Source organism: Doryrhamphus excisus, linkage group LG1, assembly GCF_037039965.1.
Source record: "Doryrhamphus excisus strain RoL-2023G ecotype Guam linkage group LG1, RoL_Dexc_Guam_v1.1, whole genome shotgun sequence".
Lineage (NCBI taxonomy): Eukaryota > Metazoa > Chordata > Actinopteri > Syngnathiformes > Syngnathidae > Doryrhamphus > Doryrhamphus excisus.
Window position 1 is genome coordinate 27,271,337 of NC_136357.1, and position 18,880 is coordinate 27,290,216.

The window sequence follows — 18,880 nt, forward strand, 5'->3', positions numbered from 1 at the left end:
TACAGAGCACATATAGACAAACAACCATTCACACTCACATTCATACCTATGGACAATTTGGAGTCGCTAATTAACCTAGCATGTTTTTGGAATGTGGGAGGAAACCGGAGTACCCGGAGAAAACCCACTCCACACAGAGATGGCAGAGTGTGGAATTGGAAAAAAATGCTATTGTGCTAATGTTAGCATGCTAACACCGAACATGATAGTGTCTAAGTGTCTACCTATGAAAATGGCTAAAAATGCTACAATGCCAATGTTAACGTGCTAGCAATATTAACATTAGCAATCAAACACATAACACAATAGTGCCAATGTGTCGAGCTAAAAAAATGTTATTGTGCTAATGTTAGCATGCTAACACCGAACATGATAGTGTCTAAGTGTCTACCTATGAAAATGGCTAAAAATGCTACAATGCCAATGTTAACATGCTAGCAATATTAACATTAGCAATCAAACACATAACACAATAGTGCCAATGTGTTGAGCTAAAAAAATGTTATTGTGCTAATGTTAGCATGCTAACACCGAACATGATAGTGTCTAAGTGTCTACCTATGAAAATGGCTAAAAATGCTACAATGCCAATGTTAACATGCTAGCAATATTAACATTAGCAATCAAACACATAACACAATAGTGCCAATGTGTTGAGCTAAAAAAATGTTATTGTGCTAATGTTAGCATGCTAACACCGAACATGATAGTGTCTAAGTGTCTACCTATGAAAATGGCTAAAAATGCTACAATGCCAATGTTAACATGCTAGCAATATTAACATTAGCAGTCAAACACATAACACAATAGTGCCAATGTGTCGAGCTAAAAAAATTTTATTGTGCTAATGTTAGCATGCTAACACCGAACATGATAGTGTCTAAGTGTCTACCTATGAAAATGGCTAAAAATGCTACAATGCCAATGTTAACATGCTAGCAATATTAACATTAGCAATCAAACACATAACACAATAGTGCCAATGTGTTGAGCTAAAAAAATGTTATTGTGCTAATGTTAGCATGCTAACACCGAACATGATAGTGTCTAAGTGTCTACCTATGAAAATGGCTAAAAATGCTACAATGCCAATGTTAACATGCTAGCAATATTAACATTAGCAGTCAAACACATAACACAATAGTGCTAATGTGTCGAGCTAAAAAAAATGTTATTGTGCTAATGTTAGCATGCTAACACCGAACATGATAGTGCCAAGTCTTAGTCCTAGCATTATAGTGTCTACCTATAAAAATGGCTAAAAATGCTGCTCTGCTAATGTTAACATGCTAGCAATGCTAACATTAGCATGCAAACACATAACATTCATTCATTCGTTTTCTACCGCTTATCCTCACGATGGTCGCAGGAAGTGCTGGAGCCTATCCCAGCTGTCTTCGGGCGAGCCAGCCAGCCAATCACAGGGCACATATAGACAAACAACCATTCACACTCTCATTTATACCTATGGACAATTTGGAGTCGCTAATTAACCTAGCATGTTTTTGGAATGTGGGAGGAAACCGGAGTTCCCGGCGAAAACCCGTGCAAAACACAGAGATGGCCAAGTGTGGAATTGAACCCGGGTCTCCTAGCTGTCAGGTCTGCGGGCTAACCACTCGTCCACCGTGCAGCCACAATGAAAAATGTTAAATTAAATATTGTGTTTTTTCTTCTCCAGAAAACAGTTGCCATTTCATGGTAGTTAAAACATACCTATTGAACTGAAAGTGATATGTAGTAATCTGGCCACTAGGTGGCACTAATCTTCCATGGATGAGGACATCCATCCTTCTTAGATTACCCTAATCCCTCTGTGTTTGATGCAGGCATGGGTGGATGCAGAGGGAAAAAGGTTCTCTCAATCTGTGTGGAAGTGGAAAATGTATGGCTTCTTTATTTCCCACACAGTTTGAATCCCTTTTTAGATGGAATTTAAGGATAACTGGTTAGCTCGCTAGCTAGCCGGCCTTGTCGAATCCCTCCCGCATTGTACAATCCGGTGTCAACAGTGAACTATAGGAATGTAATATAAATTGGGCTGGTAATTCTTGTCTAAAGGGCTGTAATGGTAATGGTTTTATTTCATTTGAACATGCATCAGATTACAATTGAATGCATCCCATAATCACTTCCCAGTTCCACATGTCCAAAAAGGAGTAGGAAGAAGCAAAGCTCATTAAATCCTACTCCTCCATCTGGTACTTTTTACAATCAGTAACTGTTACATTTGTTCACTTCCTGCTTTCCCAATATAATTTAAGTGATTTATTTTAATTAAATTTTAGGTTTAGGTTTTCAATTTTTCGGTTTCTGTTTATTTCCTAATAAAATAATTATTATTTTTCTAATATAATTTAAGTGATTTATTTTATTTTTCATTTTAGTTTTACTTATTTTTATTTTTTGTCACATATGACCCATGACATAATGGGTAAAAAAATTTATCAGTATGATTCAGTAAAAGAAAAAAATATATATATCAAATATATTAATATTTTATATTTATATTATATTTTGTATATATATATTTTTTGAGAACTCTATTAAATATATATATATTTTTTACATTCAGTGCAGGAAGTGAACAAATGTTACTGATTGTAAAAGTACCTGTTTTTTTAAAATATATATATAAAATGTATCAAAAATATATATTTATTATTTATTATTATTTATATATTTAAATATATAATTATTATTTTTCTAATATAATTTAAGTGATTTATTTATTTTATTTTTTCATTTTACTTTTATTTTAGTTTTACTTATTTTTATTTTTTGTCACATATGACCATACAATGACATAATGGGTAAAAAAATGTATCAGTATGATTCAGTAAAAGAAAAAAATATATATATCAAATATATTAATATTTTATATTATATTTATATTATATTTTGTATATATATTTTTTTGAGAACTATATATTAAATATATATATATATATATATATATATATATATATATATATTATTTACATTCAGTGCAGGAAGTGAACAAATGTTACTGATTGTAAAAGTACCTGATTTTTTAAAATATATAAAATTTATTATAAATATATATTTATTTAGAAAACATATTTACTTAGAAAACAACAAATATATATATATATATATATTTAGAAAACATTGTATGCTCTAAGCACAAAAATAATCCATTAACACTATGCTACAAGAGAAGGAAAACAGACAATTTTCATTATTTGTGATTATTATCCTTATTGCCCGTGATTTTCTTCACGAACGAGAAATCACGTTTTTAATCTGGCAAAATCCAAGCAACACCATAATTGTTTTCATTAGTCAAATACAGCGATGTCATTATCCTGCAACAATTTTAATAGTAATAAATATAATATTTACATTTTCAAGTAAATGCTACAGTACACGTGTAAGGATGACCATCATGGCATAGTACAGAAATAGGCTTCGGTTGATGTATTTTGTTATTTTAGTACTAAATGATATTTGGTTAATATTCATAATTATCACTTTGTGATGTATATTTAGCTTCTGGCTTTGGTTCCTCTTCCTTGAGGATCTCTGGTGCTCCGTCTCCGACTATTCCGGGACGCGTTGGCTCTTTGCCGCCGTCTGTTTTGTTTGTCGTCCCCTCTCGCCACGCCGCCGCTTATCCGACCTTGAGAACTCTGTAGCGCCTGGAATACGCTCTGTCGTGTCACTTCCCGATCGCCGCAAGTGAACGTCAACGCTACGCCCTCGTTGCTCTTCATAACTCGAGAAGTACCGTCCGATGTGCCGTCGAAACATCGCCCGAGTGCGATTTCCTTAGCCGCGCGGGGATCCTGATCTGTTACCGTGTAAATCCCGTAGTTGTGCCCGAGCGGATCGAGAGGCGCTAGCATCGTGAACTGATTTGTGTCGTTGTTGACGGCTAACGGCAAATGGTTCACCAGGTACTCCTGAAGAAGCGGATTAACGTGGTCTCTTTTGCAGCTACCCTGCGGAACCACCTTGACTAACGTCCGATCGACACGTTGCTGATCGTACAACATTCCGCTGCATTTGAATTCCAGGCACACCGCCGACAACGCCGTGTGGTCCATGTCGCGGATGCTTCGGACGTCTCGAAGTCCGTACAGCTGACCCACCGTTTTCGGGTGAGTACCGCCCATGTTGTGAGATCGTACGTTAATCTCGTGCGGGCTGTTCATTTTGACTTTCACGTAACAGGCTCGGTATTCCATGGGTTTGGGCCACCAACTCAGATAGTCTTCGGTCCAGCTCATCGGATCGTCCTCGTTGAACGGTACCGTGTTGTAATCGTAACGATCGCCTTCCACTCGCGAGAAACGGAAATGCGCGGCGCTGAACGGCGATTCCTCGCATTCTTTCAAGTTCTCAAACGAATACACCGGTCCGTTCGATTCCTCGGCTGCGTTTGGACTCGGTTTTGCTAAGTTGATACTGAACGCAGTTTTCTTCAGTTTGGGGTTTTCGTGATCCGTGCGTTTGTAGTTCAGTTTCCCCAAATAAGGCTGAGGCACTCCGATGAGATTAGGGTTGAGTTTCGGCGCCGAAGCCACGGCTTCCAGTTCCTCGCCGCCGAGGTTAGCCGTAACGAATGCGGAATAAGCGTCAGTCTTTAACTCGTCGCAGAAAGCGGGAAGACAAGCGCCGTTGGGACCGGTAATGACGCTGTCAAAACGTCCCCAGGCGCGAGGGTTCGTGGAGTACCCGGCAGTGGGTTCCATATTTATAAGGCTCACTACGACTCCCTCGACTTGTTCGCTGGGCATAAAACGTTCGCTTCGGAATGCCCTCACTTTCACGTAACATCTCCGGTTCTCCGGAACGTCCAAGTTAAAAAGACGCCTCTCTCTGATCTCCATGTTACCGATCAGAAATGTTCTTTCTTCCCGTTTAGTTCTTGGTTTCTTCTCAAACTCCAAGGTTCCCTCTTCCTCCCAAAGACCGGTATCCGGGTTGAGAGACCACAACTTCATGGCACTGCGATGTTCATGCATTGTCACTTGCGTAGAATCCAGTAGGACTTTGACTTCACCCGCATTCAGAGGTTCATTGGTTTCTCCGTCACGGAAGTCGACCGAGAACATTCCGTAGGTTCTAAGCGGAAGTGTATCTCCGTCATTCCCGACGAAGTTGAGATCACTTTGGGCCGCAGCTGCTGTAGAAACATCTCTAGGGTCCAGAAATGTTACACTAGCGTTAACGTTTCCTGCGAACACTTCCCCGTTGGGTTTATAGAACGAATTGGGCGGAATCTGAATATGAGCCATCGGTTCCTGACCTTCTACCTCGCCGAGGTCAAGAGTGTTGCTTTCCGAAGCGCTAATCGTCACCGGCGTTTTCTTTCTCAGAAGTTTGATTTCATGGTAAACGGCACCTCCTTTGGCGTTGAACGGTAGCACCTTAGTGGTGTTGATGAACTTATTCATGTTGTCCACAAACGTCAGAACCAACCTTTCGGTTTCAGGAGGAACGTGGATGGTGAAAGTACCTTTGTAACCCGTACGACTGATTCTTACACCGTTCATAAAAACGTGTCCGAATCTCATCGGTTCACTGTTATCTGCCGCGACGGCTCGACCGTGCACGATAGCCTTCGTGTCCACGCATTTCTGACATCCGCATTCGGTAACCACCTTCACGGGTAATCGGTACCCCTGACACGTTAGATGCTTCTCCTCCATCTTTGCTACGCCACAGCAGTACGCTACTTTATCTTTGCATCTGATACCGCTATCCAATCGGCCGGCGCATGTACCGGAAGTACATTTACCCACATCGTAGTAAAATGACTTTGTACTGTTTTGGTAGCAGTCGTGCGGAAGACGTATCAACTGGGAATCAGGCCTGGGGTCGCAGGAGCGGCTATTTCTGCCTGAAAATTTATTACCAGCATATATTAGTCGTCACTATTATTATGATTCTTCGTATTCGTAGTTCACTTACCGATAATTTTGAGAGTAGCCGCTTTGGTCTTAATGGCCCCGGATGGACCGCTTGCCCTGCAGTAGTACTCGCCAGCTTGTTCGGGGTGCAGATCCTTGAGAACCAAGGTTCTCTCCGAATGTTTCTCTAAGAGACTGTTGTTATGGAACCTGTTGGTTCATACGAAGACATTACAAAAAACGAAAAACGTTTTTTGTGATACTCGAACAAAAAAAAAAACATCAGGTTCTACCATTGATACTTGTCCGGTTGCGGTACTCCGGACACACTGCAACAGAAGGCGGCGGTTTGACCCTCCCTTCTGGCTTTGGTATCAGGGTTGCTCAAGACATGAAGCTTCTCTGGGAAATGGGGATTCGATTACAGGAAGAAAACAATCAGATCGGAACATGTTTACCGTACCTGCTCGTTTCAGCTGAACGCTAACGACCGAGGTACGCTCGGTGTTCTTCGGAACGACAACGTTGAGGTTGGCATGGCCCTGCAGTCGAATCGTCAATGTGGTGTTGCCGTCGGGGCAGAGTCCGGGGATACGGAAATGTCCGTTATGGTCTGTGAGGGTGAGGAGTTTGTTGGAGACGAGTATCGCCGCCCCCTCGGCAATGAGACCGCCGGCGCCGCGGGCCGAGCCCAACAGGATGTGGTCTTCGCACATGCACGCGTCACACTCTGCGTTGACCCTCCCCATCAGACACTGCAGGGTGCATTCTGACGGGAAAACAAAGCAAGTATTACTGGTATTACTACAGCTAGTATTACCAGTACTTACAAGTCCAGGTCTTGATTCACTGGAGTTACCCATGATTCAGTGGAACTCCAGTCTTTGTCGAGTACCAATCAGTTCACAGTTCCACATGTCCAAAAGGAGTAGGAAGAAACAAAGCTTATTAAATCCTACCCCTCCATCTGGTACTTTTACAATTAGTAACTGTTACATTTGTTCACTTCCTGCTTTCCTAATATCATTTCAGTGATTAATTTTTAATTTTAGGCTTAGGCTTAGGCTTAGGCTTTGGCTTTGGCTTTGGTTTAGGTTTAGGCTTTGGTTTAGGAGTTTTCCGGGTGTTTCAGGTTTTCCGGGTGTTTCGGGTTTCTCGGGTTTCTGGTTTCTCGGGTTTCTGGTTTCTCGGGTTTCTGGTTTTCGGTTTCTCAGGTTTCTGGTTTTCGGTTTCTGGTTTTCGGTTTCTCGGGTTTTTGATTTTCGGTTTCTGGTTTTTGGTTTCTGGTTTTCGGTTTCTGGTTTTTGGTTTCTGGTTTTCGGTTTCTGGTTTCCGGTTTCGTTTCGCAAATAATACCAGCTTTAAGTCTTTCGTGACTTTGGCGATATCATTGATGTACAAGTTGAACTGTGGTCAGAGAGTCAGTGAAGCATCCGTCTTTGTCAACCCGTCAAGTCTCAAGTCGAGCAACCTCGAATCGAAAAATTCTCGAAAACTCAACCGTCGGTTGAGTCTGTGAATTTTTTTCATTTTGTCGAGTCCGATGCAGTTAACATTACCAGTTCTTATATCACTCAAGTGACTTTGGTACTAGATTTCCTGGAGTCACTTGTGACTTGGTCAAGTACCAGTGAGTCTATCTTACCTGTCGGACATTCCTGTCCGTGACATTCCTTTCTCTCTACCGTTGGGCCACTGCAAAGAGTTGGATCAGAATTGCAGCTCCTGGAGCGAATTTGGACTCCCATTTGACCACAGAGAGCAGAACATGGACTCCAGTCTGACCATGGACTCCAGGTTTCCTGAAAGTTCAGGTCGATACCTGTGTTGGACAAATACGGAGTGACATCTGCAGATTGCTTGTCATTGGTTTAACTTCAAGAACAACATCTGGAACAAACCTTTGGGACAAAGGAATCGTACTGCATAGTTGGAACAATTTCGATCTGGACCTTGTTCTTCATTGAGACACCAGAATCCCACAGTGGGGTCCGCATGGACCTTCTCTCCAGTTTCTCGCGCCGGGACCCAGTCGGTGGTTCTGGCCTCCAATGCTCGTGGGGTCCCACACACTCGGGCGCGGTAGTAGAAGCGAATTGCTTCCAGTTGCTCATAATCCCCACGGCCGCCTGGATGGTCCACGTTGAACCATGTGGTCCACTCGTAGTTGTCTGGGTCAGAAACAAACATGGACATATGTGGCATCTCCAGATGGTCGGGAGAGTCATACAGTTGGACCCAAACAAGCTTACCTTCAGAGTAGTGCACAGAATGGTCCGGATCTTTGATGTCAGTCCTCCATAGTCCTACAAGAGACAGAAGATTCCATTGACTGAGTTCTTGTGCTCCAGTCCTCTGGTAAAAAAAAAAAAAATAATAATAATAACACGAAGGAACATCTTGTTGAGTCTTGGTAGCGAAATGGAGAGTTCGGTATCCACTCTACCGTCTGTGAGTGACACTGAAATTAGCGACTGTTAGCCCGCCGGATAAATATCATTTTTCATGCTAGCTGCTACAATAACAATATTGCTGTAGCTTAGTTAATATACAGGTCCCTTATGAAATTGAGTATGGTAAATGAAGAAACAGCCACTTAAAATGTCCGCTCTCAATGGGATGGCTGTATCTTCCAGCACGAGACTTGGGCTCCAGTCTTCTGGTAAAAAAATAATAATAATAACACGAAGGAACATCTTGTTGAATCTTGGTAGCGAAATGGAGAGTTCGGTATCCACTCTATCGTCTGTGAGTGACACTGAAATTAGCGACTGTTAGCCCGCCGGATAAATATCGTTTTTCATGCTAGCTGCTACAATAACAATATTGCTGTAGCTTAGTTAATATACATTTCACTTATGTAAATGAGGTATGGTAAATGAAGAAACAGCCACTTAAAATGTCCGCTCTCAATGGGATGGCTGTATCTTCCAGCACGAGACTTGGGCTCCAGTCTTCTGGTTAAAAAATAATAATAACACGAAGGAACATCTTGTTGAGTCTTGGTAGCGAAATTGTGAGTTTGGTATCCACTCTACTGTCTGTGAGTGACACTGAAACTAGCGACTGTTAGCCCGTCGGATAAATATCGTTTTTCATGCTAGCTGCTACAATAACAATATTGCTGTAGCTAAGTTAATATCACTTATTAACACCATGGAGTATGGTAAATGGTGTTTTTTTTTTGGGGGGGGGTTTTGAGTTTTTGTTGATACTGTCCCTTTCATAGGTGGAGATCCAAGGATACCATCTTTATCGACGGTCTCAGCGTTTGAGCTGCTTGGACTGGACATGCACCCGATCAGCTATTTCTTCGCTCTCTCGCTCTCTTTCTCTCTCTCTCTCTCTCTCCCTGACAGAGACCCACCTTGAACTGAAAAAACTGAAGCCGGAATGAGTCCCAGGGCGACAAGGAACAGCCTGGCTGCCATTTTCACACTTTGAACCTCCCACCTTCTGTGATGTTTGGCACCAGGATCCGATAAAAAGGTAAACAATTACTTCTGCCGGGAGTAGAAAACAAACAAAAACATAAAAACAATAATTATATGAGACATAACACTCGTACTTTGACATCATTTGCAATAAGTGGAGGGGAGGGAAAACAAAAAACAAAAAAAAAAAAAACAAGACTCAGGTTACACATCTGTGTTAGCCATCAGCATTTGTCAAGGGGAGCGCTTGATTTTTTTTTCAGCACTTCCCAAATCGTCACACACACAAAACTTTGCATTAAAATAGAAACCCATTTGATTAAATTTGCAGGATATAATAATGTCAATTATAGTCGATGAGTCAGATATGTATGGAAATGAAAAATGCCCCCCCCCCTCCTGCCCCCCCCCCCCCAGTGCAGAAATAGTATCAAAGTACACATTGCAGCTACTCACCTCCGTGTGCACCTTTATACTCGCCTGCTCCTCTTCTTGTTCCACTCCGCTTTTCTAATTCCACATGTTCCTTCTTCTCCTCCGTTGTTGGTCTTCAAGTGAACTTCAACGTTCTCCTTCTCTCTGTGTGTGTGTTTTATACTCGCCTGCCAGGAACACCACCCCCCCTCCCTCCTTCCTTCCTTCCTCTTCATTACATGCTTGTACTAGTACATCTGTTATTACTATTACATCCTTAAAAAAAAAATCAGCCCGTATCGTACAGTGGATCCCCGTGATTCAGTATTCACTACTCCGAAAAATTCCGTGTTTTTTTGTGAATTTTTAAAAATTACATTTCATTCACCGTAGTTCAAAAAGAGGTGTCGCTCTCATTCATTCGTTTATTTAGGTAACGTTTGGGTCCCGTTTGACCTTCATCAGACATATTAAATTACATCTAAAAAAAAAACAACCAATTAGCTAAAAATGTCATCCAGACCCGAGATGGTTGGGACATGTCCAAAAAGCCAAAAGAGAAAGAAAAATATTTAAGATTAAAAAAAATACATTAAAAAATTTTCATAAAATTGCAACCTTATTTTTAATTTTTTTTAAATTTTTTATTTGTTCTTGAAAAGGTTTTAAAATGTTTTTCATTCATTCATTCATTCATTTTCTACTGCTTCTCCTCACGAGGGTCGTGGGGGGTGCTGGAGCCTATCCCAGCTGTCTTCGGGCGAGCCAGCCAATCACAGGACACATATAGACAAACGACCATTCACACTCACATTCATGCCCCAAATTAAATTTCTTTTTGAAATCGTTAAAATTGAAAGCCACGATGATTTTAGATCTTCTTCGTGTTTTTCCTGAACGCACCACAGAGGAAGTAGCATCAGTTTTCTCCCTTTTGTGTGATAGTGGGCCCCTAATGATAGTAGCAGAAGCAGCGTTGCATACTTTCGCTGGTAGAGTCGTTAAAAAGGAACAACACTCATCCCCCCCCCCCCCCCCGTGTGCTCTCCGCTGTGGATAAAATAACCTCGTGGATAAAAGTATCACACAGCTTCAAGGTCAATGGAATTGTTCCTATTATATTTACTGTGAGAAATATTACAAGGTTTCAACAGAAGTCATTGGTGTCCAAAGTGCGGCCCCGGGGACCCTTTTTTTTTTTTTTTTATTCGCCTGGGGCACATTGAAAAATATAATTTAACAAGAAAATAAATCAGGCGAGCCAGCCAATCACAAGGCACATATACTTAGACAAACAACCATTCACACTCACATTCACACCTATGGACAATTTGGAGTCGCTAATTAACCTAGCATGTTTTTTTTGGAATGTGGGAGGAAACCGGAGTACCCGTCAAACCCACGCATGACCATTTCTTTACACTGTAAATACTGTAATACTTCACTATATTGTGTAACAGGAGTGTAAAAGTGACTATAGGGGTGTTATTTCAGGTCTAGTGGTCTCTAATAATGTTCATTCATTCATTCATTTTCTACTGTTTTTCTTAACGAGGGTCGTGGGGAGGTGCTGGAGCCTATCCCGGCTGTCTTCGAGCGAGCCAGCCAATCACAGGGCACATATAGACAAACAACCATTCACACTCACATTCATACCTATGGACAATTTGGAGTCGCTAATTAACCTAGCATGTTTTTTTTTTTAGAATGTGGGAGGAAACCGGAGTACCCGTCAAAAACCCACGCATGACCATTTCTTTACACTGGAAATACTGTAATACTTCACTATATTGTGTAACAGGAGTGTAAAAGTGACTATAGGGGTGTTATTTCAGGTCTAGAGGGCTCTAATAATGTTCATTCATTCATTTTCTGCTGTTTTTCTTAACGAGGGTCGAGGGAGGGGGGGGTGCTGGAGCCTATCCCAGCTGTCTTCAAGCGAGCCAGCCAATCACAGGGCACATATAGACAAACAACCATTCACACTCACATTCATACCTATGGACAATTTGGAGTCGCTAATTAACCTAGCATGTTTTTTTTTTTTGGAATGTGGGAGGAAACCGGAGTACCCGTCGAAAACCCACGCATGACCATTTGTTTCCACTGTAAATACTGTAATACTTGTTTATTTACAGTTTAGCATGCATAATGTCTTTTTTTTCAGATGAAATCTTTCTTTTGGTAGGTTCCATGTTGATATAATCATAGAACATAATATATAGTAGTTGTGTTTTTTTTTTTACATTAGTATATTTGTTTACATATTTGAGCTGTCATAAAAGCAAAACAGAAAGTTATATTTTGACAAAAAACATTTTTAGTTGGGAACTGATATTTTCCTGAAACTTACCTATGTTCCACTGCTGATTACTAAAGAGCAGAAAAAGATAGAAATAAACTTTTTTTTTTTCAGATGAACTCTTTCTTTTGGTAGGTTCCATGTTGATATAATCAGAGAACATAATATTCTGTGTGCCTTAAAAGATCATTCAAAATCTAGAAAAAAATATATAAACTGCTAACATGTTATCTTATTCATGTCTAAGATGTATTATTTTCTCTGATTATATTCACTATATTGTGTAACAGGAGTGTAAAAGTGACTATAGGGGTGTTATTTCAGGTCTAGAGGGCTCTAATAATGTTCATTCATTCATTTTCTACTGTTTTTCTTAACGAGGGTCGAGGGAGGGGGGGGGGTGCTGGAGCCTATCCCAGCTGTCTTCAGGCGAGAGAGGCGGGGTACACCCTGGACTGGTGGCCAGCCAATCACAGGGCACATATAGTCAAACAACCATTCACACTCACATTCATACCTATGGACAATTTGGAGTCGCTAATTAACTTAGCATGTTTTTGGAAATGGGGGAGGAAGCCGGTTGGGGCGGGGGGTGGATGGGGGCACATGCAGGCTGAAGCCCCCCTTAAAATAGGCCTAATGACGCCACTGATCAACACTTTACCACCGCTCTGAAAATATTACCAAGTTCCAGACCTGAATATAGTATATATAGAAGAACTGTGCTGCTCTCTAGTGGTGACCTGGCATTGATCATTTTGGACAAGGATCAAATATTCCCGCTGAAGACACCCAAAGACACAAACTATTGTCAATGAAACCCCAAAAAAAAAACGTCACATTTGAAATTTATTGATGGATAGTTTGCTTGTTTTTGAAGTGACGATTCTGATATAATTAGACGTCATATATGTAATAACACATTCAGCCACTAGGTGTCCCTGTTGGGCAGTCTTAGCCTTCCCGGTATCAATTGTTAAGGAATAATGTCTTCATTTGGGATTCATCAGTCCAAAAATAAAGAGCTTTTGGCGAAAGGTTACAGTGAATACGTGAGGCCGGCTGTTCTGATAGAAGAGCAGATTCTCATTAAAAAAAACGTGATGGTCTTTAAAGGTCAGGAAGGCGGACTCTACTGGAAAAGGTCAAACCTGGCATAACCTATGACTTTGTGGTTTTTATTGCGCAATATGTTTCTTTGTTTTGGTTGGGGAAAAAAAAATTCCGTTCGAGAAAATGTTTTTTTTTCACTTTCTAAAATCGATTAGCATGTGCGGTAATGCTAGCATGTGTAAACACAAAAGAGGGTGAAAACATGACAAGTGGTCATTCAAGGATACCCAGCTTGGACTGGGCATGGACCCGATCAGCGTTTCTAAAAGGACCGACACTAGCCAACCTTTTCACTTTCCTTTTCTTTGACTTTTTCATTTCAATTTCCTTTTCTTTGACTTTTTAATTTCAATTTCTTTGACTTTTTCCACTTTTATTTTCCTTGACTTTTCCCTCTGAACATTTTACGGTGCCTAACGACAATGTCTTTGACTTCCCTTTTCACTTTCCTTTTCTTTGACTTTTTAATTTCAATTTCCTTTTCTTTGACTTTTTAATTTCAATTTCCCTTTCTTTGACTTTTTAATTTCAATTTCTTTGACTTTTTTCACTTTTATTTTCCTTGACTTTTCCCTTTGAACATTTTACGGTGCCTAACAACAATGTCTTTGACTTCACTTTCCTTTTCTTTGACTTTTTAATTTCAATTTCCTTTTCTTTGACTTTTTAATTTCAATTTCTTTTACTTTTTCCACTTTTATTTTCCTTGACTTTTCCCTCTGAACATTTTACGGTGCCTAACGACAATGTCTTTGACTTCCCTTTTCACTTTCCTTTTCCTTGACTTTTTAATTTCAATTTCCTTTTCTTTGACTTTTCATTTCAATTTCTTTGACTTTTTTCACTTTTATTTTCCTTGACTTTTCCCTCTGAACATTTTACGGTGCCTAACGACAATGTCTTTGACTTCCCTTTTCACTTTCCTTTTCTTTGACTTTTTCATTTCAATTTCCTTTTCTTTGACTTTTCAATTTCAATTTCTTTGACTTTTTTCACTTTTATTTTCCTTGACTTTTCCCTCTGAACATTTTACATTGCCTAACGACAATGTCTTTGACTTCCCTTTTCACTTTCCTTTTCTTTGACTTTTTAATTTCAATTTCTTTTTTTGTGACTTTTTAATTTCAATTTCTTTGACTTTTTCCACTTTTATTTTCCTTGACTTTTCCCTCTGAACATTTTACGGTGCCTAACGACAATGTCTTTGACTTCCCTTTTCACTTTCCTTTTCTTTGACTTTTTCATTTCAATTTCCTTTTCTTTGACTTTTCAATTTCAATTTCTTTGACTTTTTTCACTTTTATTTTCCTTGACTTTTCCCTCTGAACATTTTACGGTGCCTAACGACAATGTCTTTGACTTCCCTTTTCACTTTCCTTTTATTTGACTTTTTCATTTCAATTTCCTTTTCTTTGACTTTTCAATTTCAATTTCTTTGACTTTTTTCACTTTTATTTTCCTTGACTTTTCCCTCTGAACATTTTACATTGCCTAACGACAATGTCTTTGACTTCCCTTTTCACTTTCCTTTTCTTTGACTTTTTAATTTCAATTTCCTTTTCTTTGACTTTTTAATTTCAATTTCTTTGACTTTTTTCACTTTTATTTTCCTTGACTTTTCCCTTTGAACATTTTACGGTGCCTAATGACAATGTCTTTGACTTCCCTTTTCACTTTCCTTTTCTTTGACTTTTTAATTTCAATTTCCTTTTCTTTGACTTTTTAATTTCAATTTCTTTGACTTTTTCCACTTTTATTTTCCTTGACTTTTCCCTCTGAACATTTTACGGTGCCTAACGACAATGTCTTTGACTTCCCTTTTCACTTTCCTTTTCTTTGACTTTTTCATTTCAATTTCCTTTTCTTTGACTTTTCAATTTCAATTTCTTTGACTTTTTTCACTTTTATTTTCCTTGACTTTTCCCTCTGAACATTTTACATTGCCTAACGACAATGTCTTTGACTTCCCTTTTCACTTTCCTTTTCTTTGACTTTTTAATTTCAATTTCCTTTTCTTTGACTTTTTAATTTCAATTTCTTTGACTTTTTTCACTTTTATTTTCCTTGACTTTTCCCTTTGAACATTTTACGGTGCCTAATGACAATGTCTTTGACTTCCCTTTTCACTTTCCTTTTCTTTGACTTTTTAATTTCAATTTCCTTTTCTTTGACTTTTTAATTTCAATTTCTTTGACTTTTTCCACTTTTATTTTCCTTGACTTTTCCCTCTGAACATTTTACGGTGCCTAACGACAATGTCTTTGACTTCCCTTTTCACTTTCCTTTTCTTTGACTTTTTCATTTCAATTTCCTTTTCTTTGACTTTTCAATTTCAATTTCTTTGACTTTTTTCACTTTTATTTTCCTTGACTTTTCCCTCTGAACATTTTACATTGCCTAACGACAATGTCTTTGACTTCCCTTTTCACTTTCCTTTTCTTTGACTTTTTAATTTCAATTTCCTTTTCTTTGACTTTTTAATTTCAATTTCTTTGACTTTTTTCACTTTTATTTTCCTTGACTTTTCCCTCTGAACATTTTACATTGCCTAACGACAATGTCTTTGACTTCCCTTTTCACTTTCCTTTTCTTTGACTTTTTAATTTCAATTTCCTTTTCTTTGACTTTTTAATTTCAATTTCCTTTTCTTTGACTTTTTAATTTCAATTTCCTATGACTATTAGCGTGTGCAGTAATGCGAGCATGTGTAAACACAAAAGAGGGTGAAAACATGACAAGTGGTCATTCGCCGTTCTTGAGAAAGTCACATGGTCCTTGCGGCGGCGATGGGGGGGGGTCGCTAAATAATCCTCTTCAGTGTTCCTACCATCTAATTAATCTCTTTCTCCTTTTTTTGGTCTTCTTCCGCGTGATCGTATGACATTGTGGACGTTAGAATATCCTGCGGTGTGATCGTTCCTGAGGGTGAAACCGCGACGCCGCGTGATATCATTCCGTAATTGACATGCAGCCGGCGTGGTTATCATTTTTTTTTTTTTTTTTTTTTTTTTACGACAAGTATATTATCCTGTTATTTTGGACGCCACGACGCCTAAATGCCACGGTCAAGCTGTGCTGAACTTTCAAAGTCATCACGCCGCTGGACTCGTTAAGTCGTTAAGTAACTCGCGTGGTTCCCGTCCAGTGTGGCTCGGTGCCAAATGACCCCGACAAGTTAATTAGCTGTTGCCATACAGGAAATAACGTGAATTTCCACTCAGTATTCAATATTAAGAAATTAGTTTTTTTCATAGAAAACCTGTTTACATTACATTATATTTTATTTTTTAACATTATGTGAGTGTGAATGGTTGTTTGACTATATGTGCCCTGTGATTGGTTGGCCACCAGTCCAGGGCGGTGGTAAAGCTTTGAGCAGTGGCGTCATTAGGCCTATTTTTTGGGGGGGGGCTTCAGCATGCATGTGCCCCCCCCCGCCCCCCACCCCCAAATGGCTTCCTCCCCCATTTCCAAAACCATGCTAGGTTAATTAGCGACTCCAAATTGTCCATAGCTATGAATGTGAGTGTGAATGGTTGTTTGACTATATGTGCTCTGTGATTGGCTGGCCACCAGTCCAGAGTGTACCCCGCCTCTCTTGCCTGAAGACAGCTGAGATAGGCTTCAGCACCCCCCCCCCCAGTCCCCCCGCGACCCTCATGAGGAAAAGCGGTAGAAAATGAATGAATGAATGAACATGGTTAGAGCCCTCCAGACCTGAAATAACACCCCTATAGTAACTTTTACACTCCTGTTACCCAATATAGTGAATATAATCAGAGAAAATAATACATCTTAGACATAAATAAGATAACACGTTAGCAGTTTATAGTTTTTTTTCTAGATTTTTAATGATCTTTTAAGGCACACAGAATATTATGTTCTATGATTATATCAACATGGAACCTATCAAAAGAAAGATTTCATCAGAAAAAAAAGTTTGTTAGAGCCCTCTAGACCTGAAATAACACCCCTATAGTCACTTTTACACTCAGTATTTAGTATATTGTATACTTAGTATATTGTTAGTATTATATAGTTAGTATTCTAACAAGTTGAAATACAGAAAAAGACCTTACAAAAAAATTTACTATTATGAAACAAACACAACAAAATAAAGTTAAGCAATTTTTGTCAAATTAGGTTTGTGAAAAAGTTATAATATTTTGAATAAAGTTAAAGTATTATGGGAATAAAGTCATAATATTATATAAAGATGAAGTAATTTAAAATATTTGGTAAAGAAATGCAAAAATTGTTAAAAAAAAAAGTGAATATGGCTCAAAACGCTGGCTTTCAGAGGGCGTTGCAAAACTGTTCTTTTATGATGTCACAGAGGAACTGACTTCCTTATATGGGCGTGGCTGTAAAACAGATTAGCTCTCAGTTTGCCTTCTCCCAAGCCCTGCTTGGGGAAAATTGTTGAGGAATTGTTTTAATAGCATAGTATTACAACTTTTTAAAAGCGTAGAGTTGAAATACAGAAAAAATATATAAATATATTTAATATATTTTAAATTATAAAAAAATATATAAAATTAAGCAATTTTTGTCAAATTAGTTTTGTGAAAAAGTTAAAATATTTTGAATAAAATTAAAGTATTATGGGAATAAAGTCATAATATTATATAAAGATGAAGTAATTTAAAATATTTGGTAAACAAATGCAAAAATTGTCAAAAAAAGAGACCAATGTTTTTATTTTTATTATTTTTATTTTATTATTATTTTTTAATTATTTTATTTTTATTTTTTATGTTTTTATTGTGTTGCACAGTTGCACCTTTCATTTTTCCCATTTGCACACCCCCTGATTTAAGCAAACCAAAGTCATCACGTGCTAAAGCGCTAGCAAGTTCCACTGGTTTCACACCCCTCTCAGGCATATTACATCATCCCAGTCTGAGGTCATCCGGACAAGGTCACACTGTTCATGCAACCACGCGACACCCCAGTCAGAACTCCTCTTCAATCCTAATAACTATCACAGGTGGGGGGAAAATAACATAACAACAGCGCCAACAGACCGTAACCATGGCAACATTCCCCCCCCCCCTCCCTTCTTAAAGTGACAGTCTCGTCTGTTCACCCTCTCGCCTTCACACCTCTTGAGATTAGACGACTTGATACTGTAAATCCGTCTTGTTTCCATTTGTCTTTGCAATTCCGTTTGGGATTTATTCGAGAGGAAACCCGCGGTATCCGACAAGTGAGCATTTTCGGGAACGAATCCGCTTTTGTGACGGATTTGAAAGAGCAGAACAGCTTCCAGGGTGTGACAATCGACGCTTTGGAGGGAAAGGGGGACAAACAGACTTTGACTGACACCATGTTTCTACACACACACACACACACACACATCGTGCTGAGTTCAAGTGCGTCTAAGCCGGTAAGAAAGGGCGCCACCATTGGAGACACTAAACCTTCAATTCACCATTTTTAAAAACGACATTTCCATAACGTTCGCCACGTTTACATGAGGAGTTTTTCCTCTTTCCCAATGACCTTTCCGAAAACAATAGTATACATGGAAAGGAATATTCCAATCTCTTGTCTACATGCGACGTTATAATCAAACAGAATAGTCAATAGGGCATGCCCAGTAAAACGTAAACATCAACATAACGTGATACCGAGTTTTTAGTAAAGTTTTTAGTTAAGTTTTTAGTTATTTCAGCAAATAAACCGAATGCAATTGGAATATTTGGATCCATGTATACGTGGCTAGTGGCAAAAAA

At 39.0% G+C, this 18,880-nt stretch overlaps 1 protein-coding gene across 1 annotated transcript; it reads right to left on the bottom strand.

Annotated features, from left to right (window-relative positions):
• Window positions 1-3,258: 3,258 nt before the first annotated feature.
• cilp (cartilage intermediate layer protein, nucleotide pyrophosphohydrolase) lies at window positions 3,259-9,384 on the bottom strand. The gene is made up of 8 exons (XM_078793013.1): window positions 9,247-9,384; window positions 8,132-8,185; window positions 7,781-8,050; window positions 7,525-7,701; window positions 6,343-6,648; window positions 6,173-6,281; window positions 5,941-6,089; window positions 3,259-5,869 (listed from the first exon to the last, which is right to left on the bottom strand). The coding sequence occupies exons 1-8, from the start codon at window positions 9,308-9,310 to the stop codon at window positions 3,510-3,512; spliced, it is 3,489 nt and encodes a 1,162-aa protein (XP_078649139.1). The 5' UTR covers window positions 9,311-9,384; the 3' UTR covers window positions 3,259-3,509.
• Window positions 9,385-18,880: the final 9,496 nt, after the last annotated feature.